This window comes from Megalops cyprinoides, chromosome 21 (assembly GCF_013368585.1).
Source record: "Megalops cyprinoides isolate fMegCyp1 chromosome 21, fMegCyp1.pri, whole genome shotgun sequence".
In the NCBI taxonomy this organism is placed as follows: domain Eukaryota; kingdom Metazoa; phylum Chordata; class Actinopteri; order Elopiformes; family Megalopidae; genus Megalops; species Megalops cyprinoides.
The window spans coordinates 2940001-2952500 of NC_050603.1; the positions used below are offsets into that span (position 1 = coordinate 2940001).

Here is a 12500-nt window from a genome sequence, read left to right on the forward strand (position 1 = left end):
CACACACACACACACGCACTCACATGCCGCCCACACACACACACACACACACATGTTCTTGCAGTTATCATTAGTGCCCATATGATTGCATAGTGTATATATGTGCAGTCCAGTCATATATACAGTATATACGGTACGAGCACAGCATATACAGAGACAGATAGACAGGGGGCGCTGTTAATGGCAAGGGTCTGATCCTGTAGTGAAGACGTGGGACAACAGCCAAGGAAAATGAACGAGTGTCATTAGTGATGTTGGGCTGGTCTTTCGGTCCTGGAAAGGAGAAACGATGGATGAAAAGGAACGTGTGGAAGAGAGGGAATGTGAGATAAAGGAGGCAAAAGGGAAACAAATCTAAACACAGAGGAAAAAAACATCTAATACAAATCTAAAAAAAAAAAACAAACAGAAAAGTAAAAGAGACAACTACATGAAACCAAGAAAAATATGAAACCATGTCAAATGAACAGGATGGTAAAAGAGAGAAGATAAAAAAGAAACAAGGAATATGGTGGCCAACAGATTTTAAACCCTGAGACAGTAAAATACTGCCAAATGACAATTCCAAAAAACCAAAAAAAAAAACCACTGACAATGGATTCAGAGACTTCTGAAAACACAACAAAAATATCAAAAATATGAATCAATCTCTATACCAACAGGTGGCTGAGCTGAGTAATCTGTAACCATTTTTACTGAGTAAAAACCTTTGGGGCCAACCATGGTCTTACCCTGGGTTTGAGGAGAATGGTGAGGAGAGTCAGTGAAGGTGGCTGACTTAAAGCTTACCCTGAATGAGAGAAGATCAGACCAGGAATGAGTGAGAGAGTGAGTGATGTCACACAGGGCTTCATGAATATCAATTATTATTAATATTCATGGAATGGGTTTGAGGAACATGAATGCTTTTGGGTTGACATACAAGTACATTGTAAAGACAAAGACTCATATCTTCTGTGCTTTGCTCTTTAAACTAATGTTGCTCTCTGCAACCGGCTCAGTTTGTGCATGTTCTGCTTCTGGTAGCTGTCTGCTTCTTGTTCTGAAATGTACTGTATGATATAAAGTATTGGTAAAATATTCATTTAAATTACCTGACAATATGAATCCCAATCTCTGTACTCACAATGTGAGATAAATTCACTGATATTTCCTTTTCTGTTTTGCAAGATATATAATTGTCATGTTGGGCTACAGCAGACTACACACTAAGGGGGTGATCTCTCTCTCACTGTTCCTGCAGTATTTTTTTTAACAGTTGTCTGTTTCTCACAATGTACCCAAAAATGAATTCCACTCAACATAATTCTACACAACACAACAGAAAACAAGGGGTTAACACAGAATACAAAATTACACTGTCAATTAACCAATGGTGGTGTATGATTAATTGCATCCCAGTTAATTAGAACACCGCAGTAGCTGTGTGGCATTGCTTTAACCAGAGGCCTTGCTCTCGGACAGCCAACTGACCACAAAATTAAAGCAACGCAAAATGTGAATAAGCCATAGCAGAAAAAGTACAAAAACAGACACACACAGAACATATTAACTCTCATGTCATGAACCATCACGCCAGGTGCTTATAAAAGTATGATTTCATTTAATTCATACGCTAGCTATATTTATTATTTCAACAGGTCAGACTACTGCATTTGGCAGTCTCATTCACACTCTCACATTTGGCTGACTTTACTTCTGAATCTATAAATTTATGTTTTATTTCATTTTTCATCCTCTCTCTCTTTATATGTACTGAATATATAACATGCATAAAATTTCTTATATTGATTAGGAAATAGCAAAAGTATGTTTGATTATGACATTATGATGCATACTATCAATAATTTCCTTGTATGTTTTTGTAGGATCTTTAAAAACACAATATTTTGGATAGATCCCAGAAGAGACCTTTAAAAATAACTTTGCGTTGTAGGTGGCTGGGGACCAGGGTACCTGTGGTGACATCAAGCTGATGAATTTTGGATCTCAGCCCGGGGCCAGTCCCGAAGAGAGACAGGAAGTAGGGGGTCTGTGGGCGAAGGTTCCGGAATGGGAGGGAACGGGCGGAGCCTGGAACAACCTGCGAGAATTTGGGAGCTTTCCTGCGACCGCTGGTTCTGCCACTGCCGAGGCCACTCTTGCTGCTTTTCCTGGGGGTGTCAGTTTCACCCCCTTTTGGGTCTTTCGCTCTTTTTTCCTGACTGGAACTAACCCCTGCTTTACGCTCCTCATCACCCTCTTCCTCATCGTCTTCATCCTCCTTACTATCATCCTCCTCTTCCTCGGTTTCTGTCCCATCCCTGCCTCCCTGCTCTCTGCTGGTCACGATGAAATTCCGGTACATTCCCTCCGGCGCCTCCCAAATTAGCTCAAACCCCCCGGAGGTGATGTTTGTCACACCTACAAAACTGAGGCTCGGACCTGTTTCTGGAGCCCCATTGACAGTTCTGTTGTTCTTGCTGCGGGCGTCAACTGGGGAGTAGATTAGTACTCTCATTGACCCAGCCCTGGTTGAGTTAGAGCTGTCCTGCCCATGAGACCTTATACTCATGTCTGGGCTTCCCTGGATTGAGGTGTCCTTGCGACCTGGTTTGCTGTAACGCTGTCCTGCTTTGCCATTAGTACCGTTATTTCTTATGATTGGTCTTCTGGGAAGCACTTTGGTGCCGGTGTCTGGTTGTGCTATCCTGTTGCCGACCTTCTTTCCTTGATATCCTGGTGGGATCCTGTGGGTGCCGGGAAGAGTACCGTTCCTGTTGGTCAGCCTCGGAGGAAGGGGTCGCCTGTAGGGACCTTGGTATGGCTGATGGGGGGGTCTGAGGATTGGGCGAGTCCTGTTATGGAATGGTCCCATAGGGCGACGAAAAGGAGGGGTTTTTGGGTGCGGGTGACGTGAACTCGGTGGGCCACCCCCTTGGCCCCCTGTCTGAGTCTCCCCCCTCTCTGCTCCAGATGTTAACTCCCCACCCCTCCCTTGCTTCCTCTCCCCATCTTTGCCTGAAACGACCACCTCATCAGTGCTGTCTCCGCGGGCCAACCCAGGTTTGGTCACCGTGGAAACGGGCCCCGGAGAGCCTTGTTCTTCGATCCCCGGGCTTCCAGGACGTGTCTGTGGCCGCTCGGGCAAGGTGTCAGGAGCAAGGGCTGATGGGACAGAAGGAGGGAATTCTGGGGAAGTCTCTGAATCCTGGTGAGGGCCCACCTCAACCTTCTTGCTGCTAGCCAATTGGCCATCCCTGCCGGGTGTTTCCGGAGTGGGAGGGAGGGAGGGAGATGGTGGAGGTGGTCGTGTCGGGCTTTGGGAGTGGAGAGCCCACTCCAAAGTATTTGCTGGGGTTGGACGTCCTGCTTGGGACACTTGACTGACACTGCCTTTGCTTGTCACAGGAGCGTCTAACCCATCTGTCTCTGCGGTGATGCCACCCCTTTCCAAATAACCCTTTCTTTTCACGCTAATAGCTGTGTCGCCCCTAGCAGTCCCTGCTTCGCTCGTTCCGTTATTAGAAACATCTGTAAACGCTGTCCTGTTCTTCAGAGACTCAGAGTCGTGGCTGTGCACTTTCCTGTGCCCTACCAAGACCTTTTTCACACATTTCTTCCCATTGGGATGTGTGGAGTTTTCCCCGTGCAAAGCCACCTCCTCCAGAGCTTCATGCTCTGTTTCCGTTCTGTTGGTGTCTGTGTCACTCCCAGAGTCAACCGGACCTTCAGAGCCATCATGTGCTCGGTTTGCAGGAACAACAGCAGTTTGGTTCTGGTCCTTTCCTAATGGCTTGTCTCTGGTGCGGTCAGTTCCAGAATGGATTGTATCCCTTCCCTCAGCAGGGGCTTGTGTCCTGTTACTGGTAACAGGACGTTTGAGTTTTGATCCTGGTGTCTGGGTCTTCTTCTCCTTCTCTACGGGACGTTTGACTGTGGGTTTCTGCAAGACTGGACCCAGTCTCTTTCCATCTGGGCCCACCCTAGTAACATTGAAACGGGCTGGACCTGGAATCTTGGGTTTCTTCGGTGCTGCTGGCCTCTCTGCAGGTTTGGACCCGATCCCCTTGTCTTTGTGCTGTGGCTTTGCACCACCTGGTCTAACAAGCGGGTCCACTCTGGTTCTGTTTGCATTGACATCTGGCCCCAACCCCTGACCTCTCTGCCCCTTTTTCTGCTCCTTCTCGTCACCCTTGTATTTCTTGTAGAATATGGGCCTGTCTGGCTTCACCTTCCCTTTGGGTTTCCCTTTGTGCTTGTCGCTGTCTGACCCCATCGTCATGGTCACTGTTTCCACGGTCACCTGGGTATCTGAGCCAGGGGAAGGATGGTTGGAATCAAAGATTTTAGCTTCTTTGCTTTCCTCTTGTTATACTCACTCAGGGAAGGAAACATGGTTAGTTGTATTAATGCCAAAAAGGACATTAACATTTAAAATGACAACAATTAATAAAAAATATCTATCAGGGTATAAACAGGTGATGGGAGAGTTAGACTTCATCAAACAAGAAAGTAGGCGGAGGCATCATGTAAGTCACTGATGTCAAACAATCATACTGCATTGATATAAATGGCAAAATCTTTGATTTATTTCAGTCAATGACTGGCAGCACATGGTAACTTGTACAGTTTGATTACTTCAGCCATGTTTCTCATTCTTTGAAGATAGAACTACTCATAGGGCATTGCTAATATGTATCACTCTTGCCTCTAAACAAAATATTCATTTCAAGAATGAACAACAAAAAACTTCTGATCCACAGATACCAATGTGATAAATAAAAATACTGATAATTTATTGATTCAAACAAATACTAATCCAAACAATTTTTTATCTGAAGAAAAAACATTGAAAAACTTTAAATTCCTAGTACAGCATACTGAAGAAAAAGATCATTATGTTTCCAAGTAATTTGTATCAGAATAGAAATAAGATGTGTTTGAGCTTATGAGTGGACGTGTGTATCATTCAGCGAAGGTATAGATATCACCACCATAGGCTGCTATTGCTTCTTTGATTGACCAGCTCTCCAGTTCCTCCAATAAATTCATGTAGAAAACCTACATTGAACCCTACAAGAACTGCAACATGCTAAACAGAATGGTGGTTAATTCCTGTCCAAACCTTTCAGGAAAAAGAGAAGAAAATGAATTAATTATTGAATTAATGTTTGTTGTTGGGCAACCAGGTCCTTGGGAGGAAAATCAGCCCCTGTAAAACACAAGATGTATACTCCTGTGCAGAAAATGGGATTACTGATAAGCGTGGTGAGGGAAACATCGCTGTTATTCCAAAAAGAGGTCACGATCGGATATTCACAAAGGAGGCAGTCAATGATCACGGTACTGGCAGGTGTTTCTCAGGCTCCATCTCACCCCATGGCACGACTGAGCCACGCCATCTATCTGCCTTTACAGTCCGTTTGACTTTTTAGCTCATTCAAATTCATCTACATCATCTCTGTTCACGCCCACCCCCTTCCTCTTTATCTCTCACTCTTTATCTCACTGCTCAGTTTTGATCCAAAGCTGCATTGCTGGCAGGACAAATGATATTGCTAGAGTATGTAACTGTCTGTAAAAGATATGCATTAAAATGCCACAATGAAAAAATGAAGACTGTGATAACAATAGTGTGAATAGTAAAATTACACTGTAAAGATCTGTCTTTATAGACATGATTTCTTCTACATCTCTCTGCCTCTCATCTCCTGCTTCCCTTCATTGGCAGCTTGATTCTCCTTTCTCCTTTATTGAGACGTCCAGTTCCAAAATCCTTTACACTCTGTGAGCAATCATTCAGGATTGATGGGGTGAAACGTTATGAGAAACAACTCCCAGGTGGCGTGCTGCTGTGCACCCCCCCCCCCCCCCCCCCATCCATCACTCTCAGGAGCTTCCCCCTCATTTCACGCAAGAAAACGTCAAATCACTGAAACCTCACACACAAAAGCTGTAAATCGTATCTCACACTGTGTGAGTCACAGGATAAAAGTGCTGACATCTTCCAACAATCAAAGCACACAGTGTCGCCCACCTGAGCACCCCCCCCCCCCCCCCCCCAACCCGCTCATTCACACACATCCCACCTCTCGTCTTCCTGATTTAAGACTCACCGGGTGTGACCTGCACTGTGACGGGCGGGCTCTGGCTCCTCCCCTTCTCAGCCACGAGTGTGATATCATACAAACGCCCCGGCTCCAAATTCTCAATGTGGGCGGAGTCTCTCTCTGGGGGCAGGGTCATCTCCTGGCTTCCCTTCGCCTCCCCTCCCTCTGTCTGATTGGGTGAGACGGAGAGGCGGTACCTGTCAATGTCCCCCAGAGGACGCTCCCATTGGACAACTACAGATGTGGTAGTTGTCTTCACCACATGGAGGTTTTTGGGACCAGAGATCGCTGAAAGGATAGGGAAGGAAGCAATGTCAGTGTACATACAGTACCAGTCAAAGGTTTGGATTCACTTTTCTTTATTTTAACTATTTTCCACATTTTAGAATAAGGGTAATATCAAAACTATGAAATAACACAAACTGAATTATGCAGTGACCAAAAAGTGCTATAAACAAATCAAAACTATCTTATATCTTATGGAAAGAAATTCATACATTGTCATCAACTTCACAATTTATATTCGTCTGAGAAACATATTTCAAACATTTAAGCATAAGTCTTAACAACAAAATATCTTTGAATGCATGTTTCCCATTATCTTAATCAGGTGTGTCCAAACTTTCAACCGGTACTGTAAGTGCATGGAAAAAGTATATTATCCAGGTGAGTCAATAGGTGCGAGAGAGGCATTTGATTGACTGCAGGCAATGGAACCAGAGCCAAAATGTCTGACACCATGTGGGGACTGGGGAGACACCCCAGGCTCCAGACAGACTCACAGGTTGTGAACTCGGTGGTGCTCTCCGCCCCCATCTTCCCATCTATCTCTCCCCTGATTGACACCGTGTACTCCTGGCCAGCAGCCAATCCGGTTTGAGTGTAGCTGGTGAGCTGCCCTCCAACTTTAGAAGTAATCTTCTGATCCCCTTCTTTCTGTGCGAGTGACACATAGAGAGACAGGAACAAATCAAACACTCAAAGTGCCAGAAAACAAATGCAGAAGCACCATTTCAATATTTTATTATTTATTATTTTTTTATTATATTATAATTTACAGCTGTAAAACCGCAGTGCAGTGAGTCAGGTACTTATTATGGGGCCTCCCTGGTTCCCAGCAGGGTACAGATTTTAGGTTTGTCAGCACGCAGATACCAAGAGAAACATTACTAAGGGAACTCCACTCTTCATCTGTAGTTAAAATCATACAGAAAGGACTGGAGCTTCACTGTTCACAGAATGACAGCACTCATTGAGTTGTCAGATCCCAAGGTGATATTTGTCCGTATATTTAACCTTAAAGCTATGCCAGTCTTTGCCATTAAATTTTGTACATCATAGAAGATGTTTACTATGTAGGAATTTGGGAAATTAGAGTAAAATGTCCATGATCTGGTTGAGCAAATTGATGCGGCTGGTGGGAGACACTACGAGGTGCAAAACACACACCGTCCAGGAGGGGGAGCCACTCAATGACTATGGCACATGGAACATGCAGTACAGTGATATTTTATTAAACATTGATCATAGGTGAGCGAAGGATGAGGAATGAAAACCGCAATGCCACTCTCACACTGACCACACTGCTATACTGTGGAGCACTGCTGTTTTGGCTTTCTGCCCTACTCAGGAGGGTGGTAGCATAGTGGGTCAAAGTGTAGCACAGCAGAAAGGAGCAGGGCTTGTAACGGAAAGGTTGCTGGTTCAATTCCCCACTGGGGCACTGCTCCTGTATGCTTGGGCAAGGTACTTAATCCAGAGCTGCCTCAGTAAATATCCAATTATATAAATGGATAAAATTGTAATCTATATAAGTCGCTGTAGACAAAAGCATCTGCTAAATGACAACAATATAATGTAAGGTAGTATCCCAAACTGCTATTCTCATAAGTATAAACCAATGTATCCCACTCCACTGGAGGGTAATTCAGTGATATAGAGGGTAAAGTGTATTAGACAGAACCTTCAGAATGCCTGGGTTTCCCTTTATAATCTCCGTACTTTGAGAGCCTGCAGGTGAGTGGGCCAGTTCAGGCAGGGGAGAAGTTTCCAGACAGAATTACAGACCAAAATCCCAGGGCTCAGTGTTCCACTGTAATATCAGAGGGTCTAATCGTCAGTGTTTAAAATAATAGAGAATACATATTTTTGTTGTTTGTTTTGTTTTGTTGGTTTGTTGGTTTGAATTTCACCAAGATGGGAGTGGTGATTTCCAACAGATTTCAAGCACTGCTTTCAAATTACGTTGTTCTTTTTTCTTTTTTTCTGTGAACGAGATTGGACCCAGACGGGCAAGAATCAGGTCCGCAGGTCAAAGCTTACTCATAGCTGGTGACATTTCAGATACTGTGTCACTGTGTCCCAGAATAATCTCTCTGTCACCCTCTCATCATTGTCCATGTCTGAAAGCGAAGGATGAATGAATATCCCTCTCTCCCTGCCCCCCCCTCTCTCTCTCTCGCTGCCTCTCTCTCTCCCTCCCTCCCTCCCTCCCTCCCTCTCCCTCCCTCTCTCTCTCTCTCTCTCTCTCTCGCTCTCTCTCTCTCCCTCCCTTTCGCTCCCTCTCTCTCTCTCTCTCTCTCTCGCTCTCTCTCTCTCCCTCCCTTTCGCTCCCTCTCTCTCTCTCTCTCTCTCTCCCCGCCTCTCTCTCTCTGGGTCCCAGCTGCAGCGCAGTGATGTCATTTCTTTGGCGGAAGCCATGTTTTTGACAGTATTTACACTGTCCCTAGCAACAAGCATCCCACATCTGCATCTCTCTTCTCCTCCTCTCTTCCCTTGCTGTCGTTGTTTCTCTCTCTCTCTCTCTCTCCCTCCTCCCTCTCTCCCCTCCCACACTCCCTCTCTCCTCCTCTCCTCATTCCCAGGTCCCCCCTGTCACCGTTTCCAGTCCTCTCCCTGAATTCTCCTCTTCATTCGTCCGTCGCTCTCTCTATCTTTCTCACACCCACCCCATCGCTCTCCGGTCGGAAAAAATGCGCTTGTTGTCCTTTTTTTCTATTTTTTTTTTTTGGAAATTCTCTCCTTGAATGTATCCGTTGTTGTTTTTGTATCTGCACTCTTGGAAACAGTCCTGGATGTTTGAGCCAACGCTCAAAATGGACTGCGCTGTAACCTAAAGTGACTTCCCCTCTGTCTGTCTCTCCCTCTCCTGGCTCTCAGCATCTTTCTCTCCAGTGTGGAGGGAGTGTGTGTGTGTGTGTGTGGGCTGAGAGTGGGTTGCAGGGGAGGTGTGTGTGTGTGTGTTTGGGGGGGGGGATTAGGGGGAGGGGGGTTGGCATTTGCACCTCACTGTAAAACACCTGTAATTTTCATTTTGCAACTCTCACTTGATTTTAACCTTTCAGTTGCTGACTAACCTAAATCTCTCACATTTTTGCATCATAATTTGCATTCTCACCCACTCACATTCTTATCGCCTCACATTCTGCCTCATCCACTGTCCCGCATTCTAGTTCCCTCTTTATCTGACTCTCTCACCCTCTCACTTTGATATTTGATACTACAGTGCTGTAGAGAGAGGACGCTAATTCATTCAAGATTTTCCTGCAGTCTGTGTGCATTTATCTGCACCCCACTCTGTCTCTCCGTGACTTCACTGGTAAACCTGTCCGTCTAACTCACTGAATGTCCACCTGCAGCTGATGTCTGTTGTGTTACATTATTGTCTTTTAGCAGACACTCTTATCCAGAGCGACTTACGTAGGTTGCAATTTGTACATTGTTCATGTTGTCCATTTGTTGTCCTGGATATTTACTGAGGCAATTCTGGGTTCAGCACCATGCCCAAGGACACAGCGGCAGTGCCTCAGTGGGGAATTGAACCCGCAACCTGCTCCTTACCACCATCCTAAACTCTGCATTCAAACTCCCGCATATCAACATGTGCCTCTTCTCTGAAGCACACATTCCTCAGTTTTTTCCCCTCTTTTCATACTGACTGACTGTGGGTAAAGTCGTTGAAATCATACGAAATATTACAATGCACACAGGCACTCTCTGCATTCTGCCCTGCATACTGTAATCTTGAAGTAATCCCCTTTGTATTATGCAGATCTGACATCATTCCTCCCCCCAGATTAGGAACACATGTTTGTACACGGACAGATAAATAAGGAAATGTGCTTGCCTCATGCAACGCAAAACTCCAGGTACTCGTCCAAAGACACCACGTAAAATTCACACTTGCTGCATCGGAATTAGGTGTCAATGAACGGAGGGTCATCAGTGTGATCGATACATTTTGCTGCAGCAGGACTGACTCATGCTGTCGCAGTTTGAATGAATAATAGGCACGTTACAATTACTTCTCTGGCAGTCAGATCATGCTTCCATTTAGGTATCCTCCGATGTTGTAATCTGGAGCTGGATCCTCCTATGGGGACTTTGCAATGTGCACATTACAAAGATCACTGCATATCCCTCATTCATTTTACTTATGAATATAATTTAAATTCAAATAATTTAGATGTTTGGTTTTTCTCCAGCCCTGTCAGTCTCTGAATGCAAATCGCTATCGGATATATAAATCCATTTCCTCTTTCCCACATCCACACTGAACCACATTAATTGAAGCCACAGGCCAAATCTCAGTTTCCTCATTTGCTGAAGCAGGCATCGGAACAGGACAGTATATGTTGCTTTAACCCTACCTGCCACTTCTATATTATCTTGCCCATTGTTTTTACATGGGACCTTGCGAACAGGGCAATGTGCTTAAATAATCACCACTAGGGCTCCCACTTCTCTCTGGTGTGTTATTTTACTCTGCGACCCTGTATGCATGGAGGTGTCACTGGCCGAGGTGCTGGTGCCAGCCGCCATTAAACAGAAAGAAGCGAAAATTCCGCAGCCATTTTCTTTGGCAAAATGTCTGCGTTTCTCCATCTTTACAGGATCCATAAAGCTAGTAATGTCCTCCAGTGGGTCACTGCCGGAGTTTCACAAGGTGCAGCTCCATTTTTTTAAGCCGTTTGAAAACTTTTAAAGCTTGAATGAAATTCATGAGACGGGGCTTGAAAGAAACATGGATATATTTTGAGTTTATGGGCCGTAGAGTCATCAGCTTGAGACACTTTTCTCAAGCAGAGCTGTTTTGCAGCCAGGAATTTGTGCGCATCAGCTAACTTTATCGCACTTACGAGAAGCTTTGATCAGTCAGCCTCCAAAACTGCCCTGCTAAGCATCAGAAAACATTTTATTCCTCTTTTTATTCGGAACGCGTGCCGCACAGATTTGGGAGAGAAGAAAATGGAAGTCAGAGGAGTCTGTAACATGTTGGCACTTTATGTCAGAAGTATTTCCTAAAAATAAATTACACTCACACCCTCCCTCTCTTTCCTAGAAAGTTCTACTAACATTTACTCTGAGCAAATAATAACTGAAGTATTCCCACCAAAGCTAAATTGAAGCTGTGAACTGGAATGGGGGATTTTATGACATGCAGCTTATGTTTTCTCAGGTATATTAAAGGTCAACGTTCTGTGGTACAATGTCCAATTAATGCCCCGGACACTGAGCTTGTAAGTCAGATTTCTACAGTTCAGTTTTTCCACAGAGATAATACAACAGCATGTACAGTAGATTGTAAACACAATTCAGGAACAAGGACATAGTATTCAGGCGTGTGTAATTCGGGGAGTGTCTGTGATGCCGCTCCCCTATGCAGGTGCTGTGCTTGAGGAAATCCCATGCAGAACGAGCGTGCACATTTTGGGAAAAACGTCAAGTGCCGGCGCCAAGGAAAGATCTGGGGACATGTCAATTCCTCATGCCTTTCGGCATGCCCCGGGCTCAAATCTACAAAAAAGTCGAAAAAGCCAGACCTCTTCCTGACTCGTGTCCATCTGGTAGCCCGTCCAAGGACGTTATCATTTAAAAGGAATGCAGCTGCTGCTGAATCCCTCCAACTCCCGCCCTGATAGCGGTGTTTAATCAGACAGAAATTCCTCTCTGCGTTTTCATGTCACACATATGACTGAGCCAATACGCTTGCAATAACCCACAGCCACCTGTAATATTAATAATATTAATATGACTGCCACACAGTTAGTGCCCTTGCACCTGCGCTGTTTGGGGTGGGAGTCTGGGGGAGGTGTTACCTGGCTGGTGAAGGTGATGAGGTAGCTTTCGTACTGAACGGAGGGCGGAGTCCAGAAAACAGTGACCGAGGAGTCTGTTACGTCTCTGCTACTGAGCTGGGTTGCAGCGGTGAGGGCTGGACACGGAAACATGAAGTAAGGCCATCAAATTTATCACTCTCATCTCAAGTATTTATTCATACCGCTCATATTCAAGATGTTGCCTTTGGATGATGTATCCTTAAGGTTTATTGTGCTACAGGACTGGAAACTTCAGTACATTAAAACTGCACTGAGGAAAACATTAACACAGTGTATATACACTTACTGG

General features: G+C 44.9%; 1 protein-coding gene across 1 annotated transcript in view; it reads right to left on the reverse strand.

The window, feature by feature from the left end:
* Window positions 1-12500, reverse strand: part of LOC118796292 (tenascin-X) — a 28268-nt gene that overhangs the window by 8836 nt on the left and 6932 nt on the right. Inside the window, exons 4-6 of the mRNA XM_036555115.1 lie at window positions 12191-12306; window positions 6875-7028; window positions 6099-6380 (exon numbers count right to left, since the gene is read on the reverse strand). Of these exons, the coding sequence (XP_036411008.1) occupies window positions 6099-6380; window positions 6875-7028; window positions 12191-12306 (552 nt within the window). The remainder of the gene's footprint in view (window positions 1-6098; window positions 6381-6874; window positions 7029-12190; window positions 12307-12500) is intronic.